The sequence below is a fragment of the Typha latifolia genome, chromosome 4, assembly GCF_019914945.1.
Source record: "Typha latifolia isolate L0001 chromosome 4, TyphaL0001v2, whole genome shotgun sequence".
Taxonomy (NCBI): domain Eukaryota; kingdom Viridiplantae; phylum Streptophyta; class Magnoliopsida; order Poales; family Typhaceae; genus Typha; species Typha latifolia.
In genome coordinates this window covers 10,403,434-10,428,188 of record NC_133089.1, presented here as the reverse complement: position 1 = coordinate 10,428,188, position 24,755 = coordinate 10,403,434, and the positions used below count along the sequence as shown (strand labels likewise).

General features: G+C 33.5%; 1 protein-coding gene across 1 annotated transcript in view; it reads left to right on the top strand.

The window, feature by feature from the left end:
• Positions 1 to 21,817, top strand: part of LOC140787161 (translation factor GUF1 homolog, chloroplastic) — a 52,282-nt gene extending 30,465 nt beyond the window's left edge. Inside the window, exons 15-22 of the mRNA XM_073135943.1 lie at positions 975 to 1,046; positions 1,132 to 1,266; positions 4,405 to 4,478; positions 10,378 to 10,465; positions 12,783 to 12,860; positions 17,908 to 17,983; positions 18,178 to 18,218; positions 21,223 to 21,817. Of these exons, the coding sequence (XP_072992044.1) occupies positions 975 to 1,046; positions 1,132 to 1,266; positions 4,405 to 4,478; positions 10,378 to 10,465; positions 12,783 to 12,860; positions 17,908 to 17,983; positions 18,178 to 18,218; positions 21,223 to 21,318 (660 nt within the window). The 3' untranslated portion in view covers positions 21,319 to 21,817. The remainder of the gene's footprint in view (positions 1 to 974; positions 1,047 to 1,131; positions 1,267 to 4,404; positions 4,479 to 10,377; positions 10,466 to 12,782; positions 12,861 to 17,907; positions 17,984 to 18,177; positions 18,219 to 21,222) is intronic.
• The last annotated feature ends 2,938 nt before the right edge of the window (positions 21,818 to 24,755 follow it).

Genomic DNA, 24,755 nt, shown 5'->3' with positions numbered 1-24,755 from the left:
AGTTAAGGTTCGAATGGCTTTGGTTTCACCTAAATCAAAGGTTGGGATAAAAATTTATAAATAAAAGAGTGAAGCAAGGTTAGAACGGGACAGAATGGTAAATATGTAATATTGCGTCCGTTATCGAAGGGTGGTGGACGGCGAAAGGTAGTGGTGGACGGTTATAAAATAGGGTGGCTGTTGGAGGAAGATGGTGGCTAGGGTTTAGAAACGATTACAATAAAAGTTAAAGTTGAGAAGAATAATTTGGCTAAACTAAGATTCATTTGATGATAATAATTAACTTATTGACTATTCCTAGCGGATCAGATCCACACACGAATTATTAATTTATTTAAAATTTAAAATAATAAAATAAAGCTAACTAACTAACTTGACTCGACTTAATCCATGTGGTCAGATCGTAACAGTGCTATTATATAGATGCATCATATTCTTGTAACATATTAATATTTCACTAGCGCGGCATCAGAATGAGGTTCTTTGCATGGTAGTATATATAAAAAGGGGACTTCCTCAAGAAATTGATAGTTACAAGCTTACAATAGTGAATAATAAATTTCTAACATCTACAGCCATAAAAGCTCGCCATAGATTAATGTCAAGTAATATGCAGCAAAATATGGATTTATGTGGGGATGTGTCTTCACAAATTCACTCTGTTTTGCAAAGTATTTATCTTGCTTGGGAATACTCTAGGATGGTTATTATCAACTGATCACTCGTGTCGGATGTCTTCATATTGCTGGCCTTCTTTTATATGAATTGAACTTGCAGGTTGAAAGTGTATTTTCCCAAACTCTGGAAATTAGATTTAATCAACTTATAAAATTTTCTAACTAATGGATTTCTGTTTAAAAATTGATCTTCAAGACAAAAAAAAGATATTTTCTTTTACAAATTCTCTTGATTACTGATAGTTTGATATGATTAACAAGTGAAACATAGGTTTTGACTGTTAACGTTTTATGCAGATTGAATGCTCCAATCCGTCTTTACTTCCAGAACCTGGAAAGCGAAAGTCAATTGAAGAACCATTCGTCAAGGTTGTTCTTCTCAGAAATTTTCTCTCTATTTGTGATCTCATTAACCATTGATATATCAATATCATGATCCAGTGTAATTTTATAGATTGAAATGCTCACTCCGAGAGAGTATATAGGCTCTCTTATGGAGCTTGGTCAAGAAAGAAGAGGAGAATTCAAGGAAATGACGTATATTACAGAGATCAGAGCCTCAATCATATATATGCTACCACTAGCAGAGGTACTCTTTGTGGTGACTATGCATTTTGGCATTTTCAGCAATCATGACAGGAATTCTCATAACTCACTTTCAGCAGTCATTACAGGAATCTCTTATCTATGTCCACATAACTTTATGCATTTATACTTATTTACCCATGCTTTGTAAGTATATGGATAAATAGAGGAGCAAACAAATTACAATTATGATTTAATAATAAGATAACTACAGATTCTATTTCCTCAAAATTAATTGGTCTTGTGGGTCATAATAGTTATGTGTTTCTTTTTTCTTTTCTTTTTTTTTTTTTTTTTTTTTTTGGCCGAGAAAGTCAAGTTTCTTTAGGAGTTATATATGTGAGTTATTTGTATATTTTTTTTTCTTTTACTTATATGTGGTACTTCCATATTTTCTTATTTAAACTTACGAGTTAAAGTTATGATCCAAGGACAAGACAAGATTTTTCGGTTAGTCTTTGATTGGTCTTGTGGGTCATAATTATTTCATTTTTTTTGTAGGGAAAAGTTTAGCATTTTTAGTTAGTCTATTTGATTTATTTGTATATTTTCCTTTATTTATTTGCAGTACTTTCACTTAGTGTTGATCAAGTCGTTAGTGTTTTGTTATGGTTTTACCATATATACGTGGTGATAACTGATAACTTCTCTTTTTGTCTATAATTATTAAAACTTTGAGTTTCTTAGAAGAGTCCTCATCCACTTGTTGCTCAAAAACGGGATGGAATCATCTATGAACAGTTTTATGGTTCTTTTCATTGAACAAATGAAGAATGGGAGGAACTCTCTTCTTTCTGTTTGTTAGTATAGAATTTCCTGTATGAGGCCAAAACCTATATCAATTTTTCTTTTATCTATGTATTTATGTAACTATGTACGTATCTACACATCTATGCATATGTGTATCTATGTAGCTATGTATATAAGCATGTATCTATGAGCCAAAACCTGTTACTATAGAACCCTAAACTACAAACTATACCCTAACCTCTAAGCCCCCTAATAATTAAACCCTAAACCCTAGAACTCTAAATCCTACAAATAAACATAACTACATACATACACAAAGGGTGCTCATAAGGTCAGATCAGGCTGGGTTCAAACCAAAATTTCAAGTGCACATCGGATGAAGACCACCCATGCGATCTAAATTAGGCATTGGATCAGGATTGATGCAATAAGGACGAACTTGGTCCCGGTCCAACCGCCGAAGCCCATGTGACAAAAAAATAGTAAATATTAGAAAGTGAGGAGGAAAATGAGGAGAATTAGAGGAGGGGAGGGGAGGGCTTAGAAGGTAGGAGGAGAGTGGAGAGGAGAATAGGGAGGAGAGAGGGTGAGGTTCGAGGGGCGAGGAGGCTGATAAGGGAGCTGCATGTACTAAGAGGGGACTGGTTGAGTACCCCTACACTAGTCTTTATACGTTCTTAATAGTTTTAGGGTATTATATATAAGCATGAGTTTTGACTTGAACAACGGTGGGCACGGGTCAATAATAGGTTTTGGGGTGTTGCAAGGGTTTTGGGGCAGCTGGACAAGCGTTAAGTCTGGGCTTATTGATGTCTTAACCGATGCCCAATTGAGTCCAGCATGGGCAAAGGTTTAACTCGATGTCATTTGTTTTTCAGCTTGTAGGTGGCCTGACCCAACTTGATGAGCACTCTTATTTCTGTATGTATTTACGGATATATCTGGGGTTTTGATTTTTTGAGTTTAGTGGTTTGGAATTTTAGGTTTAGGATATAAGTTTTAGGTTATAGTTTGTAGGTTTAGAATTTTAGGGTTGAAGGTTTAGAGATTAAGCTTTAGGGTCTAAGTACTAATTCTCTAACTAAAGGAAGAATCCTCTCCAAAAAAGTACTTGTAGGCCTTTTAAGTGATAATAACTCAAATCCCTTTAACAAGTTGATGCCAAAAAAGTACCTATACGATTGAAGGTTTAGACCTCATTACATCTAAATATTGCTAAGACCAACAATAGCCATGCCACCACCGGCGCGCTCTTACATGCCATTGACATGTACTTGTAATATTTTTAATAAAAGTTTTAGGATAGTTAGAGATATTTTTAAGTCTTTGACATGTTAATCTTTAGTTTTTGGTATAAATATATATAATAAAATCTACATTATTGTGTTTTATTTTTAGTTTATTTTTGTAAATGACCTATTTTATTAAATATAAAATAATAGTTAAATATAAATATTATTTAACACATAATATGATTGAATATATTCATTAAAACTTATATTAATAATTAAATACTTCATAATATGATTGAATATACTATAATATAATTGAACACATAATAACATTCAGCATATAATATTAATTAATAATAGTTTAATAATTAACACTAACATCTAATTGAACGTAGCATGACGAAGAGGATCAAATATTATATTTGTTGGCACAAGAATAAGACGAGAATGTTGTACTAAATACTATTGATAATCTTTAGAACTCATCCACTAATAGTATTACTTGTAACGTCTCATATAGTCTTCATACAAATAGAAATTTTTATAATTCTTCTATGATATGATATGAATATTAAACTTGCATGGAAATTAAAGTTAATTTAATGATGATTGATAAAAATACAAAAAAAAAAAATTTAAAAAGGCTCCACATACTGTGTTAGATCGGCACCCACCTATGCTGGTCAACAAGACTCGGCAAGGCTCAGCACGAGGGTGTCCCACTGGCACACCCCATGCCAAGTTCCATGCCACTACTAGCATGGCCATCCTTGGCTAGGACCATGTTTAGTTGGTATATAAACCTTATACACGAATAAGAGATTTATGCATATTTTGGTAAGGAAAGGGGTGTGATAACTTGATCACACCTCCTCATGTAAGATAGGAAAATGTGCGTAACTTAAAGTTACATATGTTAGCCACACTTATGAACATTTTTAGAGAGAGTGGTATTTGGGTACTATTTACAAATAAGAGGAAATAAATTTGCAAATAAGATAAGCTTATGTGCCAATCAAACGAGGCCTAAAGTTTGTGAGTCAAAGCAAGGATATTCACAGTTGAAGTTTTCAACTTGAATGGGCTAATTTTCCATTTTCTTCTCCATAAGCATTTTTATAGTAAGATACTGCTTATATCTATTCTCTGCTAATGTACAGATGGTTGGGGATTTCTTTGATCAGCTAAAATCTAGAAGCAAGGGATATGCTAGCATGGAATACTCATTTGTGGGGTACTGGCTTGCAGAACCTTGAACTTTTGAGTTCTATAATTCTCTTTCTGAAATCTATACGTTGTGTTCGTTTTCCTCTTTTGTCATGTCTGATACTATGCTAAATTGCTAATCTTATTGTTAGCTGGAAGAAACATTCAGTCTATAAATAATGGTCATTCATCCTGCATTACTTTAACCTTGGCTTATGTTATCAGAATTGCTAACTCAGATAAATAAATTTAAACAGAAGAAAAGTTTCCCACTAGTACTACTGTAGACATATACGCAGGTGAGTACTACACCAAAATTCTTTGAAGTATAAAAGGTTAATAAATGGGAGGGACAGACAGATTTTGGGGAAAAAAAGAGATCTTTGGAAGTGTAAAAGTTTTCTTATATCTGAGTACATATTCCCTCCCTAGATTGCACTTGGAGTATTGTACACTTGGGCACCTTGTTTTACAATGTATCATTTGGAAATTCAAAATAATTACCTCCCACCAGAAAGTCATGTAGCAAATTTGACTCAAGTAGTAGGAAATTTGAAAGAGGGGGTCATCATTTAGTGTAACGGTAAGGCTAGCCCTTTGCATATGTTAAATAACCAATTGACCTAAAAACTTAAATTTGCAAGTGCAATTATTTCGTAATGATAAATTCATGGACAAAATCACATATTTTAGAATTGTATAAACTAGATTCAAATGTATGATCAAGTCGCATAGCTTACTAAAGATCAGATGTCAAGAAATTAAATAAAAGTGATAAAAAAAACTAATTTAGTGTACAATTTCAGAATCCCATCTAAACAAACTAAGGGCTTCCAAATGTCGGCACAAGAACACTTAAGGTAACTTAAGGACATCCAGATGAGACTTAAAAGGGCATTTGGATGACATGCATAGATTTGAAAGGGAAATTTTAGAAACAATTTAAGATTTGGAGTTTCCTTTAGTGGATTCTCTTAGTACTCACTACAAATCAACGATGGCCATGCCAACCAGCATGCCCTCGGCACACCCTGCATGCCACCGGTATGCATCGGGTTACTTTTGACACATTTTTAATAAAAATTGTAGAGTATTTAGAGATGTTTTTAGGTCTTTGGTATGTCAATGTTTGATCTTTAGTTTGAATATTTGTATTAAAGCTTACGTTAGGATTTTTTTTTATCTTTAGATTATTTTTGTAAATAATCTATTTTATTAAAGATATAGCAATGGTCAAATAGAAACATTTTAGTACATAATATAATTGAATACATTCATTAAAACTAATACTAATGATTAAACACTCTATAATATGATTGAATACTTCACACTATGATTAAACACATAATATTAATTAATAATAGTTCAATAATTAAAACTAGAGATAATTTTCATTTTACCCTCTAAACTATCACCATTTTCTATAGTGACTCCTAACTTTTTTTTAGTATATAATGATCCTTTAAACTATTAAAAATATTTTACCCTCTAAAATATTTTTCAGATGAAATTGAAAAATTAATCAAATTGCCTCTCCATTTCTAATGGCGGGATAGTTAAGTGGTTAAGCTAATATAAATATATTTTTTTGAAATTTCTTCTGGCCCTCATGCCCTTTGTAATAACCCAGAATTTTAAAACATAAATAAGTAAATAAATAAGTAGAAATATACATTTAGATAATGAGTAATTTTATTTTATCTTTTATATTTTAAGATTTTTATTAAATTAAATTAAATTTTTAGGTATATCTTTTAAGATATTAGAATCCTTATTCTTAGGACTCTTATTACATTATTTTTTTAACTATAAAAAAGGGGGCCTAGAAGAAAACGCTAGAGGAGACTTTAAGGGAGTAGTTATGGTGGACTGTAGCAGTACTACAGTACCGAGAATAGGAAAAAAAAAAGAGATTTTTCTTAAGAGAGAATAGAGATTAGAGAAAAAAGAGAAAAGAAACAAAAAAGAAGAAAACATATAGAAAAAGAGAAGAGAATAGATAGAAAAAAAGAAGAGCTTATCATATGAAAGAGAAGAAAAGGAAAGCATTGGAATCTGTGCTGATTACGATTAGGATGCGAAATTAAATTATTTTGGATTGAGCGATCAAGGTATGTTCCCACTCATAATTTCTTAAATTTTTATTATATAAAAAAAATTGATGAATTAAAAATATTTCTTTATATTTACTCTTATCCTGTTTAATTTTATGAGATAAGAAATTTTACAATATGATGATGCCAATTATACGGAAAATTAAAAAAATTATTATTTCAAGGATTTTCAACAAAGAATTAGAGATGTTAAGATTTTGTATTTTATAGAAAATTCAGATTTATTATTCTTGGAATAAAAAAAGGGATTTTATTGTTTATATTTTCAGATTTCTGAAAAGTATTTAATATTTATTTCTATTGCAGAAAATAAGATATAAATTAGGAATATTTCAATTTAAATGAATTTCAGATTTCCGAAAATAATTAATATTTATTTTTATTGTAGAAATAAGATATAAATTGGAAGTATTTCAATTTAAATTAATTTTCGGATTTCTGAGAATAATTAATTTATTTCTAGAAAATAAGATATAAATTTGAATTACTTCAATTTAAAGGAATTTCGGATTTGTAAAATTATTTATTATTATATTTTATTTTCAGAAAATAACAGAGGAAATCTTTATGCTAATATATTTTATTTTCTGTAACTAAAATATAACAGATCTTTATTTTTGAGAATATGATCACAAATAAAATATTATTTTTGAGATGTGAAATTTTGTAAGATCAAATATTAGATTATTATTTATTCATGTTTTTTGACTTATTAAGAATAATTTATATTATATATATATATATATATATTAGAAGAAATAATAGTATTTGGATTTATGGATTATTCGTGCATATATTATATATGAAGAATTGAGAATTTTGATGATTGAGGAATTTGATACTTGAGATTTAGAATGAATCAATATAGTTGAATACTGATAAAAGTGAACTTTGGAACCCAATTTGTTTTCAAGAAAATAAGTCCAGGGAAAAGATTCTTGGAATGTAACATTGCCATGTGCTGCCAAGTGACTCTAGCGGGATTAGCGAAAAGATTCTTAGATTTTTAATCTGGTGACTCTAATCTTACTCAACGGCTAGTGAAAAATTCGATAGGGCACTATAGAGTACCTATTATGATCCTAGACAGATCGGCTATCTAGAAAAGTTTCTGGTACCACCCTGATATTGACAAGGTAGTGGGATGTGGCCATGGGTCAGAGTACCCATTAATGAGACAATATGACATTTTATCAATTTTGGCAGGTTTCCATGATAATATACTTTTGGCAAAGATCGACTCTTTTTATATTGATTTATTTAAATTGAGATATTATGAATGATTTATAATTTAATTTCTATGGTAATACACTTTAGTGGAGATTGATTTGTTTTATATTGATTTATTCAAATTGAGATATTATGAATTTATGATTTTAATTTAGCATATATGGATTTTGAAATTCAGTATAAAAGACAAGAAAATTTAGCATATATGGATTTATCATTAGACCTATTATTAGTAGAGTGGGTTACTTGCTAGGCGTCTAGCTCGTGAGGATTTTTTATTTTATAAGAATTTAAAAAGCCACTTAGTGAGAATTCTGAAGGTGGAGTACAATTTCCGTTGTGTCAATCAATTTTAGGATTTGATTACTATTTGGGCTTTTGTATTTTGTCCGGATTTTATCCTAGAGATTCGCGGCTCATATTCCCGGATCAGAGCGTGACACCCTTATCCCCTTTTCTCCCAAATTTGACATATCTCTTTTCTTTCTCCTCTCTATCTCCCAAGCATATCGCACCCTGAGCTCTCATCCTCTCTTGTTTCTACTTTTCCGAGTAACATCCCTTCCCCCCGCTATTTTTTCTTCCTCTCTTCCTCTCTTCCTGTCCTCTCTCTACCCCAAGCAAATCCCTATCAAAAGCACTCCTTTCTCGTCTCCACTACTCCGAGCAGCATCCCCTCCCGGTGCTATCCTCCTCTCTTCCTCTCTTTTTCTGTTTTATATGAAACCTATCTATCATCTATTTGAAAGTTATTTATGTTAATGGTTTGGATTGAATGTTAATGGTTTTAGAGAACTTATTGATTTATCTGAAACCTATATAAAATGCTTTCAATTGGTGGATGGTCTTGTTTGTTACCAATAATTTGATGGCTTGTATCATTTTTAAAGAATGAAACTTGATGGGTTGTATAGAAACATCATATTACATGTTTGATACCAAGGTTTCTTTATTTCTCTCTTAGTTTTTGTTTCTTCTGCTCTCTATCTTCTTTTTTTTCTCTTTATTTCTTCACTGTGCCATAGTTTTTCTTTCTTTTATTTGCTTTTCTTCCAATCGCTCTCTGATCTCTTCTTTTCAATTTTCATTGCACCATAGTTTTTCTTTCTTTATTTTATTATTTTTTAGCATTTTTTCTTAATTTTAAAAAAATTTCTGCATTTTTAAATAATATTTAGAATTTACGTAATTAAAAAAAATCTGATGCGATCTAAGCGACTGATACAGCTGATCTGATCGATATGTATTATTTTTCCGGAAGAATGATCCCAATCCTGATTCTAATTTTTTGAACCTTGTTCTAAACCGCATGCGACCCGTGTCAATCAGCATGAGTCAGCATACCTCGTGCTAGATGTCGTGCCACCATCTACATGGCAAGTGAAGATCGGCATGCCCCACTACTATTATTGCTACAAATTATCCCCACCTCTATTTAAAGGACCTAGAGGCTTAGAGGAAGGCATCAAAGTGAAGGAGTACTCAATGAATTTTTATCTTTATCTTTAAGATTTACTCAATTTTCCTCATGAAACATATTTTTTATTATGTGCGAGGAGAGCCATCTATACATTTCCAAGTGCTACTCATTAAGCATTAGAGGAGATGAAATAAGTAGTCTACATCGACTACCACCACCAACCATCGAAGAGTTTGAGGAGTGATTTGTAGTGACATATTGCGAGCTAGAGTCGTAGACAATATAATCATTGAATAGTTAGACAAAATTCGAGCAAGAGATTTAGACTTCAACACTTAGACAACAAACTATCCAGAGAGTTATAATAAGTATTTCTTGTTTCTACGAACGATATAATATAGATTGATCTAGTTTGTCTGGATTCATTTTTTTTCTAATTTATTTTGGCAGAGTAGAGGTTTTCTGCGTTAAAAAAGTCGTCGTCATGTGATTACTTTTCTTATTCTTTTTCGGTTTTGCTTTTTACTACTCTTATTTGGTCTTTTACTTTCCCACCTGATTCTGCTTTTTATAGTTTGAATAATATTTGATTTTTCTAGCCCTAGAAAGATTTGGCTTTCCTAATCCAACTAGGATTTGAGAATGGTCGTTTGCTTTTGACTTTGACTTATATTTTGTCTTTTACTTTTCGTATCTTCTTTACCTAGTCAAACTGAGATTCTTATTTCTCCCCTGATATTTCAAAGCTGGTAGGTAATATATCAACAGTGTAATCATACTTTTAGGATACTCCCCCATGTGCAAACCCTATACATCTGATGTGAATAGAAAAAAAAATTTAGGGTGTGCAGCCCTTTACACCACAAAATAGATAAATAAAAAATAGTGGACCTTACAAGACGAGTGACATACTACCTTTTGGGGTTTCCTATTATGCAATGGTGGACCTTATGGTAGAGATGAATAAATATAAATTACTTTTCAGCATGTCAATACTGTTTAGTGTGCTAATGGCAGACCAGCTAGGTACGCCTCGTGCCACTAGCATGGCAATCATATCATAAGATATTCCAACTAAGTTAAAGAACTGGAGGATGATCTAATTATGTCATATTAGGCCAGTTTGTAGAGATTGTCTTGATTGATACCTTCTCAATCGCCAGGTATAGGGAAAGTGATCTGGTAAAGCTTGATGTCCAGATTAATGGTGAGCCTGTAGAGCCATTAGCAACAATTGTGCACAAGGACAAGGTGCCATAACCTCTTCTTTTTCCTGCTATTTTTATAATTTTTTATTATATACTGCTGTAGATCTTGTGATTAAACAGTACTCAAAATAAACTTTTATTTTGTTATCCTTTTGTAAGGGTTGATGTTCTTGTTATTTATATGAAAAAGGAACTTGTCTTGTTTCTTAGTGATCATCTAAAATCTTAGTATCTGCTTTTGGTCAAAATATTCCACATTTATGGCTTATGTTATTTAAGGTTCAAAATATCATTTCTAGTTTTTGCAATCCTGTGGAGTTTCAATACATGAAACTTCTGCTGGTTCATCAGTTGCCTTTAGGTTTTGCTTAAAATGTCTATGAATTCAATTAGGAATATTGATAATTTGGTACGACAATATACAGATTCACGAAGGATATGGAGATCACATATAGTATATACATGTACATATATATCTCTGTGTGTGTGCGCATGCATATCTATATATATCTCAGCAAACAAAACATATATTTCTGTATATCTGTATTTTATTTGAATTAGATATACTTAAACACTCCTTTAATGCTAGACATGGATGTTAAGAGCAAGAACACTGATCTATAAATCATGAGTTGATTATGCATTTGTCGCATGCAATCCTAATATTGCTTCCCTTCAAATTTGTAGGTCAAGAATAAAATGACATTTATGGTCAACTTGTTACATATAGAACTTTCCTGGCCTAGTTGAGAAGTATCCTAGAAATTTCAAAAAAGAATAAATGACATCTCGAAGGTATTTAAAAAGTAACCTGGAGATTTCCAAAGAAAATCTATATTTTCTTTCTTGTTTTCAAAAAATTGTACATATAAAGGAAGTATCTAACATGTATCCTTAAAGTATTTGACAAGTATAATATTTGATACGGTAATTGATATGGTTACAGCTAGAGTTTTTGAAGTATTTGAGTTTCTTAGTGGTCTGCAAAGGAGTCAACTGAGAAATTTATGATCCAACAAGTATCGTATCGATATGGTATTTTATATGATTTCTCTGCAGTTCTAAAGATTGTGTTCATAGGTTTTCAGCTATTTATGTATACCAGCATGAAATAAGCTAAAGCCAACTGAAAGATAATAGACGAGAAACAATATTTTTATTTCCAAACTTCATGTGCCAAATGTATATCAGTCCATGAAAAATGGTTGATATAAATATGCATGGTTAGTTGGTTACTTGTCATATATTGTGAGTATTGCATCATAACCATGACTTAGTAACCTAGTTAGGAGAATTTATATTAAATTGCAAACTGCATCTTCTTGTCCTTTATATCAAAAAGATTCTTCTTCTTTTTTTGGAGAAAGTGTAACATTTTAGTACCTACCTCATTTCTGTCTTTTTTCTCTTCAGGCATACCAAGATTTTATATCCACTAGTTCCAATTTCTCTATATTTCTCTCCTATCCATTTTTTTTTAATAGCTTTATACTTTTCCTAAAAAGCATCCCTATATTTCACGCAGCTAATCAAAGTTCTTTGCTTGCACTCACCGCATTGCTAACCTAAGTGTTTGTATGTGTTATCTTGTAGGGTGTTATGCTCCTCATTGCTCATTGCTACATCTTGGTAGTGGGGATGCAATGCATCAGTTGTAACTAGTGATAACCTAGCATTAACATTAATTATTCTAGGATCCATTTTCATAGTTTTCTTGAGAAAATTTTTACTCTAGCTATCAACCTATCTAATGCAACTCTCCTTTATTTGGGCTTGGGCCTGGACTGCTGAAATATGTCACACGAAGTTGTTATAAATACAAGAAATTGCTTCAATTGATCCAACCAAGTTAGTCTGGTTATAATTGTTTCCTTCTGAGTTGGGTCTTTCTAGTAATTGGAAATTTATTCAAATCTTGCCATAAATAATGATGTGACAACTTGGTGGCTACCTATATTAATTATGATTCCGCTTTCCACTCATAGAGCAAACTCTTCAATTACGAATAAGACTGTTTTTAGAAATTTTAAATAAGGATTTTTAGACATGTTATAATTTATAGAATGAAGTCTAAAACGACGGATGGCTCTGTAGGATTGAGCCAAATAATTTGTTTTAAACTAGCTTTGTTTCAATTTGTATTTTTTTTTTTCCCAACATTCAATTTGTAATGTCAGATTATAAATATATATATATAGTCTCCTGCAGATTTGAACTGTTGCAATATTAGCTAGAGTCCATGAAGCTCCTTAAATTTCAGGAGTTGATTGGATTCTTTGTGGTAATAAGTAAAGTTAATATAGCTCTATCTCTACCATAGAGTTTATATCTCATGCAACTCATTATTTCTACCCTTGTAGGCCTATTCTGTTGGGAGGGCACTAACTCAAAAACTAAAGGAACTTATACCTCGACAGATGTTCAAAGTGCCAATCCAAGTAAGATGCTTTCCTCTTCTCTACTTGTTTACTTTTTTTTTTATTTCTTTTCCTTTTGATTGGAATGGGTGGGGGAAGTGGGGAAAAATGTTGAGCTCACGTGACAAATCTACAAATCTGGTATACTTTCAGAGCAGTTTTAAGTTTTAACATTCTTATTAATTATAGAACTGTCAAAGATTATGACTCGATAAATTTCTTGTTTATGATTTGGTAAAGTTCTTATGGATAATTTACTAACTTGTCATATATTTTGGCTTTTTAATGCAATTTAGCTTGCTAGATTATTCTCTACTTATTGATGCGAAGGAAATTTTGGTAGAGTTAAATAACTTAAAATCATGAAGCTCTTTGCTCATGAACCAAAATTGACCATTAAGGCTAAAAGTTGGTTAACTAGACAAGGTTGAGACCTGGAATTTGAAAGAGACAAATTTCAACAATTAAAATTTGAAAATAGGTTGTAAAAAGATGGAATAGTTTCAGATCTCACCTGTTTCGATGCCGTTGACCTTTGGCTCATGATGTTGAACTTTAGGCCTCTAACAACTATTTTGCAACAGCAAACTCATTTTAAAGTCTGGCAGTCAAGCAAAGGGCAAAGAAAGGAATAAAGAACATTATTGCAGATAATATTATAGTGATATAAAGCAAGGTTCTGGAACTCGGTATTGGGATCAGGATAGGTTGTTAGAAAAAATAATACGTATCTGCCGTATCGGCTATATCAGTTATATAGACCGCCCATATCAAATCAGATTATTTTTAATTATATAAATAATAGAAAAATAAGAAATAGAAGTTAGTCACATATGAAGTTTAAAAACTAAAAAAAAAAACTCACTCAAAACTATAATGAATTTTGACTTTGAATTAAACAAATTTTTATACTCGTAAATTTTTACTACAAAACAACATGAAGAGTGAGATCTCTCTTTATTGTTGTTTTATAGCAGTAAGAAAAAAGGAATTAAAAAGTGAGTGAGAAAGAAGAAAGGAAAATAAGAAAAAAAACTCATCCGAGTTCACCAAAGTATGGACTAGCTAGAGAGGCTCATCGAAACGGCCGCCTGTTACAAACCAGATCTGGACAAATTCGGAGGTAAGAAAATTATGAAAATTTAGGTGGTGGTAGCCTCGTGAGTCAGGGCTCTAATGATTCTGATTTCATGTCAATTGAACATCTGGATGAAAAAATATAATTAAAATAGTGGAGCAAGGTCGGAACGGGGCAGAACGGTAAATACCCGACGTTGCGGCAATTGTCGGAATGTGGCCGACAGCTAAGGGTGGTGGTGGACGGCCATATAATAGGGTGGTTGTTGGAGGAAAGTGGTGGCTAAGGTTTGGGTGCTTGGAAGGGTTCTACGGTTACAATCTACTTCTATAAAGATAAAGACAATCTAACGACTACGATAAAAATAATAAATATGATAATAAAAAAATAACTAAACTCAATTAATTCTCAATGTTTTGATGCTTAGATTAATAAATAAAAAAGCCCCTCTATATATAGAGGTCGGGTACAAGGAGTCCTACTTGGACTTAATCCTAAAGGATTATACGACTCGAACTAGAACTTGTCTTAAAGGTTTACATAACTTAATTAAACTTGCCTTAGTGGCTTACATGATTTAATTAGACTTGTCTTAAAGGCTTACATAAGTATGAACCAACTAAAAAATAAATAGGTTTGATTTATCGAGCCTAATGTCTTTATGATGCAATCCGATCCGACCCGGTTCGTATCAATCCATCACGCTTCCAACCACCTTGTCTTCAAGGTGTTCATAGTGGTTTCCATATCTTTCGTCGCTCTCGAACTGCATGTCCTCGATCTCCATGTGGGTCTCATCTACCACGAGGAGGGCCCTTTGGTAGGTTCTGCTCTAGGACTCACTTATTTGAGCCATAATCTGCTGTAGCCACGGGTGACTTGGGCCAAACCCTAGCCATGAGCGATTTGAGCCAAGGTGCATGCAGTTTAGTCCATGGCTCGAGTGCAGATGATCCAAAGGTGTCGATGATGATGGCTTGGACCGAAATTACCTAGATCGCCGCCGATGGAAAGGTAGAGTTTTTGGCCCTATTTTTTCATCGTGTACGGGGAAGATGATCTCGGCCCTTGCACTGGCGACATCTCTAGCGTGACAGCGGCAGTAGTGAGTGTCTGCCAGTGGGGTGGGGAGAGGGCTCCATTGAGGCCGGATGAGAGGTCAAGGCTGCGGCATGGGCCGGCTCGTCATGTCCCTCACGGCTTGGATCATTCACGCTGTAAGGGTCAATTTCGGCCATGGTCGGCGGCGCGGGTTAGTCGTGCTTGGCTAGGAGAACGGTCGTCAAGGCTTGGATCGCCTTCTTGATCCTTTTGAAGCCCTCATTCGATGATTCTCTCAACAAGTCCACAGATTCTATCAATGTCTCCGCCCATGCTGGTGGCTCGTCTCCGACAATTGCCGGTGGTGGTTCCGGAGAAACCCCCACAGAAACGGAGATGAGTTCCCGGTCCTCCATGGTTGCTCCTTTCTCATTCGTCTCGAATTGCGTGTTAACTATCGTCCGAGGTACGTCGGCTCTGATACCAATAGGCTTGACCTAATTCAGATAAGTTTTTGGACAGAAATTTGTACGAAACTTACAGAGAGTTTGAGGTAGATCTGGTTGTTGGATCGATATGAAATTTTGATAGGTTGTAGCCCTAAAAGCGATCTTTCTAATAATCTAATTTCGCGCAGATCAAATTCTAGCTTAGAAGATATCTTAAAAAAAGTGGATGAAGGTCGGAGGGTCAGCTTTGATACCAATGTTACGAATCAGATCTGGACAAATCCGGATGTAAGAAAATTATGAAAACTTAGGTGGTGGTAGTCTTGTGAGTTAGGATTCTAATGGTTTTAGTTTCACATCAATCGGACATATAGATGAAAAGATATAATTAAAGTAATGGAGCAAGGTCAGAACGGGGTAGAACGGTAAATATCTGACTTTGCGGCAGTCGCCGATGGGTCGCAAACAACCAAGAGTCGTGGTGGATGTTGGCCATATAGTAGAGTGGCTAGTGGAGGAAAGTGGTGGCTACTAGAGGAAAGTAGTGGCTAGGGTTTAAGTGTTTGTAAAGGTTTCACGGTTACGATTTACTCTTATGAAGATAAATACGATCTATATGATAAAAATAGTAAATACGATAATAAAAAAATAACTAAATAATTAATTCTCAACGCTTAAATGCTTAGATTAATAAACAAAGAAGTCCACCCTCTCATATAGAGGTCATGAGTCTTATTCGGATTTAGCTCTAAAGGCTTATATGACTCGAACTAGGACTTGCCTTAGAGGCTTACATGACTTAATTGAATTTGTTTTAGTGGCTTACATCACTTAATTAAATTTATCTTAGTGAGGGTTGCACGTGCACCCTCCTCTCTCAATCCTTTTTTTTTCTAGTTCTTACAGCTTATATGACTTAACTAGACTTGTCTTAATGACTTTCATAAGTATGAATTAATTAAAAGATAAATAGGCTCGATCTATTGAGCTCAATGTCCTCATGATGTGATCCAATCTGACCCAGTTCGTATTACCGCCAAATGAACTCGGTAAAGTGTAAGAGTGAGAGGAGAGTGTGTGTGCAAGATAGGAAGTAAAAATTAAAGATTTGAAAATAAAGCAGTTGATGACATCAATTATTAATGTTTCCTAAGTTACATTTTAGATTCAACCTGAATCTTAAAAAAATTAATTTCAGCCGATATTGTTGTTTTCAGTTGATACGGTCAAAACTAGCTGAAATCGGCTGATACTGGCCAAAAATCAGACCGTAACTGGTTTGATTAGGATCAGTTGTGGCCGATCTTGTTCCGGATCGGCCAATCCGACTCAGGATTGACCGATTTTAGGATCCATGATATAAAGTGAGCAAGTACTCAAGAGAGAAAATGTATGATCTTCGAGAAAGATGAGTGAAACAGGGTGAAGAAGGAAGATGACAACCCTAGATGCCAAGGAAGGAGTAACGGAAAGTTGGGGTTGTAGGTTCGTCGGTATGTAAGGGGATGGAACTGTTGAGTGTTGATTTACATTTTCTTCAGCAAATTATTTCTCCCTCTTTTTAGGTTGTTGGTTATTTAATAAAGGTTTGTGGCTCCTAGTTTAGTCTGAAAAAAGTTAAGGTTTGCTTTATGACTATGACACCTATTTGATCCCAAGCAAGTGACTCGCTATAGTATATATATAAGTGGCTAATATCAAACATGTAGATGGCCCTATTTCTTTCTAAGAATAGGGTGGTTGCTAACTTTTATTGGTTATTGTTTAACATAATATATGGGAATAGTGAAGTTATCCAAGTAAAGTAGCAAATTCAACCATAAACCAAGTTAACCGAAATTTGAAGTCAAAAGCTTATATGACAGATCTGATTATTGACGTAGTAGGTCTATTTTGTGATGGAAATGCTTGTGTTAGGCATGGCAGACCCCTTAATGTAATTTGTGGATCAAGTGGTTGAGAGAGGTCCTATTTTCCCAATTAATCTGTGGTTTCCCAATTATATAACTACCTCAACCTAGCACCCCAAAAGAGTTGATCCTTGATGGGATTTATCACATCCAATTCTTTCATCTTAACTATTCTGGCTAGGAACTCCTGCTTTTAGAACATAAGCTACTATTTGTCTTGCCAGCTTTAAAGCCTGTAACAGCCATATGATCAGATTCGCTTTTTGGTTCCTACATTTAGTTTCTACCTGTATCATGAATTCCAAGCAGAAATTAGAATACTGTTTACTTCAAACATAGCTGCTCTCTTGGAGAAGCCCTTTTCTTTGTACTCTCTAAATGCATCAAATTTTCTTGATAAAGGTCAAAGTACTTGGTTTGTTAGCTATTGATAAATTGAGGAAATAGACCGCCATGAAACTGTTTTTTATTTGCCATTGTAAACTGATTGCTGGTGGTTTCTGATTATGCAATTGACCACTTGTAGTTTTTGTTTCTGATAGTTTCTCTTTTAAGAATGCTGATATGCAAATTGTATTATATCATGACAGGCTTGTATCGGTGCAAAGGTGATTGCGAGTGAATCCTTATCAGCAATTAGGAAGGATGTTCTGTCAAAATGTTACGGTGAGTAGAACGTTACACGCTTCCAAGTATATATAGGTCCTGTAACCCAGCTACTCGTTTCATTGCTAAATCTTTTTTGGGATCTCATGCAAATCAGATGCAGAAGGTTTCCCCTGCTTAAATGTATCGAGACTGCTGTATTGTTTCATACTTAAGATTTTATTTACTACTGCAATTGTTCACTTCTCATGCAGGTGGGGATATATCAAGGAAAAAGAAGTTGCTAAAGAAGCAGGTGACTTTTTAACCGTTACTTTCATCTTGTCCTGTTAAATATGTCCTTGCCTCCTTGCAGTTGTAATTTTTCAATTTTGGACATTTTATATGCTTTCTTGTTTGTCATCATCTCTGAGTTGTCTTTTATCTACTATTACTAATTATGTAATGCATTTCTGGGTTATTCAATTATCTGCTGTAATCATTAGTTATCAAGTACATGAATCAAGCTCAGAAGGGCCCGCCATAGTGGGAAATCTGAGAGAGACTGGAGTGGGTAGTCCTTGGTTTGAGATCTTACAGATCTTACAGAAGGGCCTGCATGACATATAGAAGAGTGGCCCTGCATCGGGCTTGCCAATCAATCACAGACCTTAACCCAAAAAGGGTTTGAGAAAGATGGGCTTGAAGCAATCGGGCCCAATAAGAACGAAGATAATAACCTCACAACAAGGCACCCAAACAAACTTAATGCTTATAGCTGATAAACTTTCATCTTAAAAAATAAAGAAACAAACTTACAATACAAGCTTACAAGAGTGGCAAGAGGTAATAGAAGATCACCCACCTTTAGCAAAACCCCAAGATTGGATCTTTTTCCCTTCTCTTCCTCTCCAAGATGACACCAATGAAAAAGATGACTTAGAGGTTGTCATACTAAAGTCCTCTTGCACACTATAGCTTATTTAGTTACCTGACTTTACAAGACCATTAAATAAAAAATACAAGCTATTCCCAAAGTGCCCCTAATAATTAATGACAACTATCAAATTGATTGTGGTAGTAATATACTAATTAGATAAGAGAAATAGCATGAGAAGCAAGTGAAGCACTAATTTTGAACACTCCTTAGTGCAAAGATTAAAGTAAATAAATTGAGCATTCTTTGAAGTTCTTTAATCTTGGCCTTCAAAAGAGCTTTAGTAAAGATATTGTCAAGTTCTCTCGAGAGCGCACATCCATAAGCTCCATGTCTTTTTGAAGCATTTTCTTTTCTTTCATATGAAGTGGTGCTCCACTTTAATGTGTTTTGTTCTTACTTGAAAAATTGGGTTTGTCACCAATTTAATTGCATTTTGGTTTCACAACTAACCTTCATTAGATAGTCAATCTCCTTCTGAACATCACTAACCAAAGTTCACAACCATACATATTTTTCTTATGCCAAAAGAGTTACTGCTTTATACTCTATTTCCGTGCTAAAGAGCGCCATGGTATGCAAACATAAATATTTCCTCTCATGCAAGCATGACTAATCTAAGCTAGAAACATAACCCAATGTCGACTTCCTCTCCTCAAGATCACCAGCCCAATCTGTATCAGTGAGACCTACAAGCGCACAACTTGTATTCTTATAAAGTAAATCAATGTTAAGAGTGAAATTGACAAAACTAAGAATTCTCCTGGCATCATCCAAATTAAGCTTTTCTAAGTGTTTGCATATACTGGCTCACTATTCCAACCAAAAATGCAATATATGTCTCTATAATTGTAAGATACAATAAGTTATCTACAAGTGTCTGAAAAAGTCCTAGATCTTCAAGAATCTTGCCATCGCTTTTCTTCAGTTTGACATTCACATCCATGAGAGTAGAATATAATTTACTTCCTTGTAGATCAAACTTCTCAATAAGCTTTTATGCATAGTGCTTTTGAGAAATGAAAATGTTATTAAAACATTTTATCTCCAATGCAAGAAAATGATGGCTTCCTAAGTTCTTCATTTCAAATTGGATAGAAAGGTCTACACAAAGCTTATTAATCTCTTTAATCATTTTTAACAATCATGTCATCGACATAAAGTAAAACAATGACATGCATATACCACCACGATTTTTCACAGACATGCTTGGATCAGAATTTGAAACATAAAAGTCACAAAATAAAAGAATCAAGCAATTTTATCGTACCAAACTCTAGGTGCTTGCTTGAGCCCATATATCTTCTTCTTCAATTTGAACGTATAATTTGGAGAAGTCTTCGAAATAGAATCCATAGTCAGTCTACCTCACCATACAAGAAGGAATTCTTGACATCAAGTTGTCATATCTTCCATCCTAAGCTAGTTACCAATAAGATGAAACCGAACATGTCATCTTGGCCACCGAATTAAAAGTTTCCTTGTAGTGTTACATTGTTGTGTGAACCCAAGAGCCACCACCCTTGCCTTGCACCCTATAATTTGTATCTTTTACATCAGCAAAGGATGTGTTTCAAGGGTGACTGGTTAAAGAACTATGTGATTTTATTTTACTTTTCTTATCTTGTTGGGGCAAAGGCAATGCTGGAAAGGAGGATGCGTTCCCTCATAAGGGCAGTATAAAGTCAGTTATGCCTATATGTGGGTTTTCTTCAATATTAGAAGTGGTCATCAATTAAAAGAAACCCTTATAAATCATGTTGTGTGGAAATCTGGGTGCGTATTAAGGGTTTAGTTTCCCATGGATGACTCATGCACCTATAATGTTTTTGATGTTCTTCCACAAGTAATAAATATGACCACTTTACCAATGCATTAATGGTTCCTTTGTTTTCCTGCATATTTGATTTAGTCAGTAAATCATCCTTTTTTCTGAATAAAAATATACAGTGCATTAAACAGTCACATGTATTCATAAAACACCTAATTCATGCTGAGTACACCTTCACAAAAGTAGATGCATACACAAAATGATACACTTAAAAAAATCGATAAATACATATTAAGGATCTAAGATTATGCAATGTGTTGTCTCTTGATAGTTATCCCAGTGGTCAAGACACCCAATTCTCACTGAGGTTGTGAGTATGTTTCCTCGATTTATGGTTCAATTGAGATGCCATAAATTCCCATTATCTCTCAAAAAAACAAATCTATTTTTTGAATTAGCAAATCTCCCTCATGTTTCTTGTTTCAAAAATTTGCTCTCTGCCATGTATTGTCAAGGTTGCTAAGCTGTCTAGACTGGAAAGCTAATGTCTTATGATATATGAATATGACAGTACTTTGTTGAACTAACACTGACCCTTTTCATTGTTATCAGGCTGAAGGAAAGAAAAGGATGAAGGCAATTGGCAAGGTTGAAGTACCACAGGAGGCTTTCATGGCTGTCTTGAGACTAGAGAAGGAGGTTTTATAATATATTGCTCATCTAACAGCAGTTGAAAGACCTTAAATCCAGATTATGACCTCTGCTTAACATGGAAGCTTAATTTTAATCAGAGACAAAAAAATGGAAGCATATTTCCAATTCCATGCATTTATGATACTCCTTGGTCCTTATAGATTGAACAGATGGGAATATGAGCCTGGAGCAATCAATGCACTGATTCTTCAATATTTGTGATCTGTCACTAATGTCTTGCATGAATGATGCCTACAAAATCGGGAGGTAGGCACATTGATGGTTCTGGACCTGCAATATTGAAAGGATTTATGAAGTCTGAATCGTCTGTATCACTCCCTGTACATTATTGATACAAAATGTGTAGCTCAAGAAGGAATGACTTCAATAGTTTTGTTCCCAAATAGTTATTGTATGTCATATACTCTTCTTTAGATAATTTAGTGGAATATTTCATTTTCTCAATGTAATTTTAGCAGTAAAAAGTACTATGAAACATTAAAATTGACAATAATTTTTGCCTGCTTATCAAGTTAAATTTATTATTGAAATAATATGTCAGCATATTAAATTCTATAATTTTTTTTAGAAGATTTTTATAAGCCAGAATAATGTGTGTTTGCCTCACTATCCATTTTAGTTTTCCTTTACAGCTTTATCTATTTCAGTTGTGAATTACCGTAATGCCCTTATTTTTTATTTTTCTAGTTTTATAATTATTCTTTTATAGAAATAGCGGGGTTTACCCCAATTATATTAAGATTGAAGAATGTACAAGAAGTGAGTACGATAATTTATAATTTGCAGATGTTTGAGAACTCCTCAAAGGTGACCAAACATGTAATCGGATAGTAGGACTTCCATGTCCTCCAGAGATGTGATAATTATATCATGAATTCAGGGGCGGGGTCTGGGCAGTAAATGAAATAATCGGTTGTTTCTCTCTCGCAAAAATTTTCACCATATAATGACCATAAACATGTGTAAACTTTTGTCGATAGGAGTAGGGATAGATGCCCTCCATTTTGGTAGGCTATTCGGGGAAGATGGTCATGAATAAAACTGTCGTCTTGAGTATATATAGTTTGGTGAGCATATCTGACGATGTTTCTCTCTGTCGTTAGACATTTGTCACTCCAGAGAGATTGGATGTCCTGAAGCTCCTTTGTAATTGTAGCTTCTGACGCTGCCCGCCGTGGTAGCCCGAAAAGAGAGTGAGGTTCTCTTCAGTTCAATCTCTGACATAATAGTGTCAGGCTCCCTTTATGGGCTTTTGTGATTCATGTGGACCGAGGGGAAAAGTGTAGCAAATGAGATGTCCGAACCCCACGTATCCATCAATGGATCTATCCATTCCCCATTCTCTGCATTATATTTAAAGGGTAATTCTATTTTCACCCCCCTTAATTATCACTCTTTTTTATACCTACCCTCTAAATTTTTTTAGTATATAAACCTCCTGAACTTTTTTAGTGTCTATTCACTTATATGGAATATAGATGGAATAGGTATAACTATTCTAATTTTTAATACAAGAAGAAAAGAGCTAATACTACTATAAGCTTTTTAATATTTAGTTCAATACTAGTATAAAAAGTAATAATTATATTTTATGTGATATAAAGTTAATATTAAAGTATTGAAGAATAATGATATTGTATTCGAAATTTGTGATGTTTTCTACTAAATGATGAAAATACCCTTGAGTATATGTTAAAGTAATAGTAGTAAATGATTTTTTTTTGAAATAATATTATTTTTTTGTTATAAAATACGAGCTTAAAATGCTTAATATACCTGCATTAAAAATAAATGCAGACTTACAAATGCATAGCAGTGCATGACAATGTATTGGCTATACAGTGGCGTTATAGTGTGTGGTAATGCGTTGCAGTGCATGAGAATGCAGTGACTATGTAGTGCATGGCAATATATTACGGTGTGTGATAATGTAATGGCAATGCGTTGTAATGCGTGCCAAATGTGCTATAGTGTATACGGATATTTATGTGACATGACTGATTTTAAAAAGAAGAGAGAAATGTGAGAGAGAAGAAATCTAAACTATAGTTGAGGTGATGTGTAATCAAGTGATGTCTAATCTGAGAGCAATATTATAATTGTGGGTTATTATTAAATAATTTGTTAAAAATTATATGAGATAAAATGAGAGATAATGATAAATTATTATATTAGAATAAACTAAGATGTTTAATTATTACACTACAATAAGGAGGCTTATTCTAGAATAAGCTTATTCTTATTTCACAAGTGGATGGGTAAATAATAACCCATTAACGAAATGAGTCAAGTGAGGTGTTTCTAATAGTTCGAGAGGTCATTATGTACTAAAAAATGTTTAGATAGTCGTTGTGAAAAAGGGTGATAGTTAAAAGGAATTATCCCTATAATTAACTCCAATTTGAAACAAAGCCTTTGTCTTTAGAATACTTTTCCAAGCAAAAGAATAGGGAAAAGGATGCATTTCTTGCTAAGAGTTTCTTTTGCGATAGTATGACGGTAGTATGGGATCTTTTAGGGTAACGTGCTATCATCTTTGAACAGTTTAGTTTCCATCACCACTTTGCTAGTAGTGTAATATTTTGATTTCTAAGATTTAGAACTCCCAACACTCTGTCAGCTTTGCTCTTGCATATTTTCTCTCAGTTAACTAAATATTAGAATCCTTTGGTCTCCTTTTTTCTTTGTCATAGAAAGGCTCTTCAGATGGAGTCAATTTGCGTAATAGTCTAACAGGTATCTAAAAAATCGAAATAAAGTATGACCATAATGCTGAAAGAACTAAATTTTACGAAGTTAGCCTACCTTCAATTGAGAGATTTTGTTGTCTAGCTCCCAAATCCCTAGTCGAACTTGCTGATGACAAGATACAAATCCATTGAAAATAAAACACCAATTCTGAGTGGTAACCTGAGATATCTTATGAAAAAAAATTTAGCCAATCATCAGAGTATCTCCGTCCATCTTGTCATGTCACTCCTCACTACATCCATAACACATGATTTTGACAAATTTATCTTTAGCACTATTAGTGCCTGAAGTAACACAACATCACTCCATTACTGTTTTTGTCAATTGCAACGAAGAGTTTTGTAACATACTCTTTCTTTTTCACCTCTATAATAATAATAGCTTAAAAACATTATCTTCAAACCTTTATGCTACCGTGCTTTTTTCACATAGAGTGTACAATAATAGTGGATCAACATAAAATATACTTTTGTTATGAAGGTAGAAGTACACATCTTTTACACACTAGAAATAATTCCACCGTGCTAGCTAGAAGTGAAGGCAAAATTTAATAAAAGAGCAGCTAGATAAATATGATATTGCTATTAAATATCTCTTTCCGTTGAAATAAGTTGATTCATAGTTATTAATTATGAAATTTGTAGTTAGTAACTATGGACTTTATAGTAATTAATTATAAA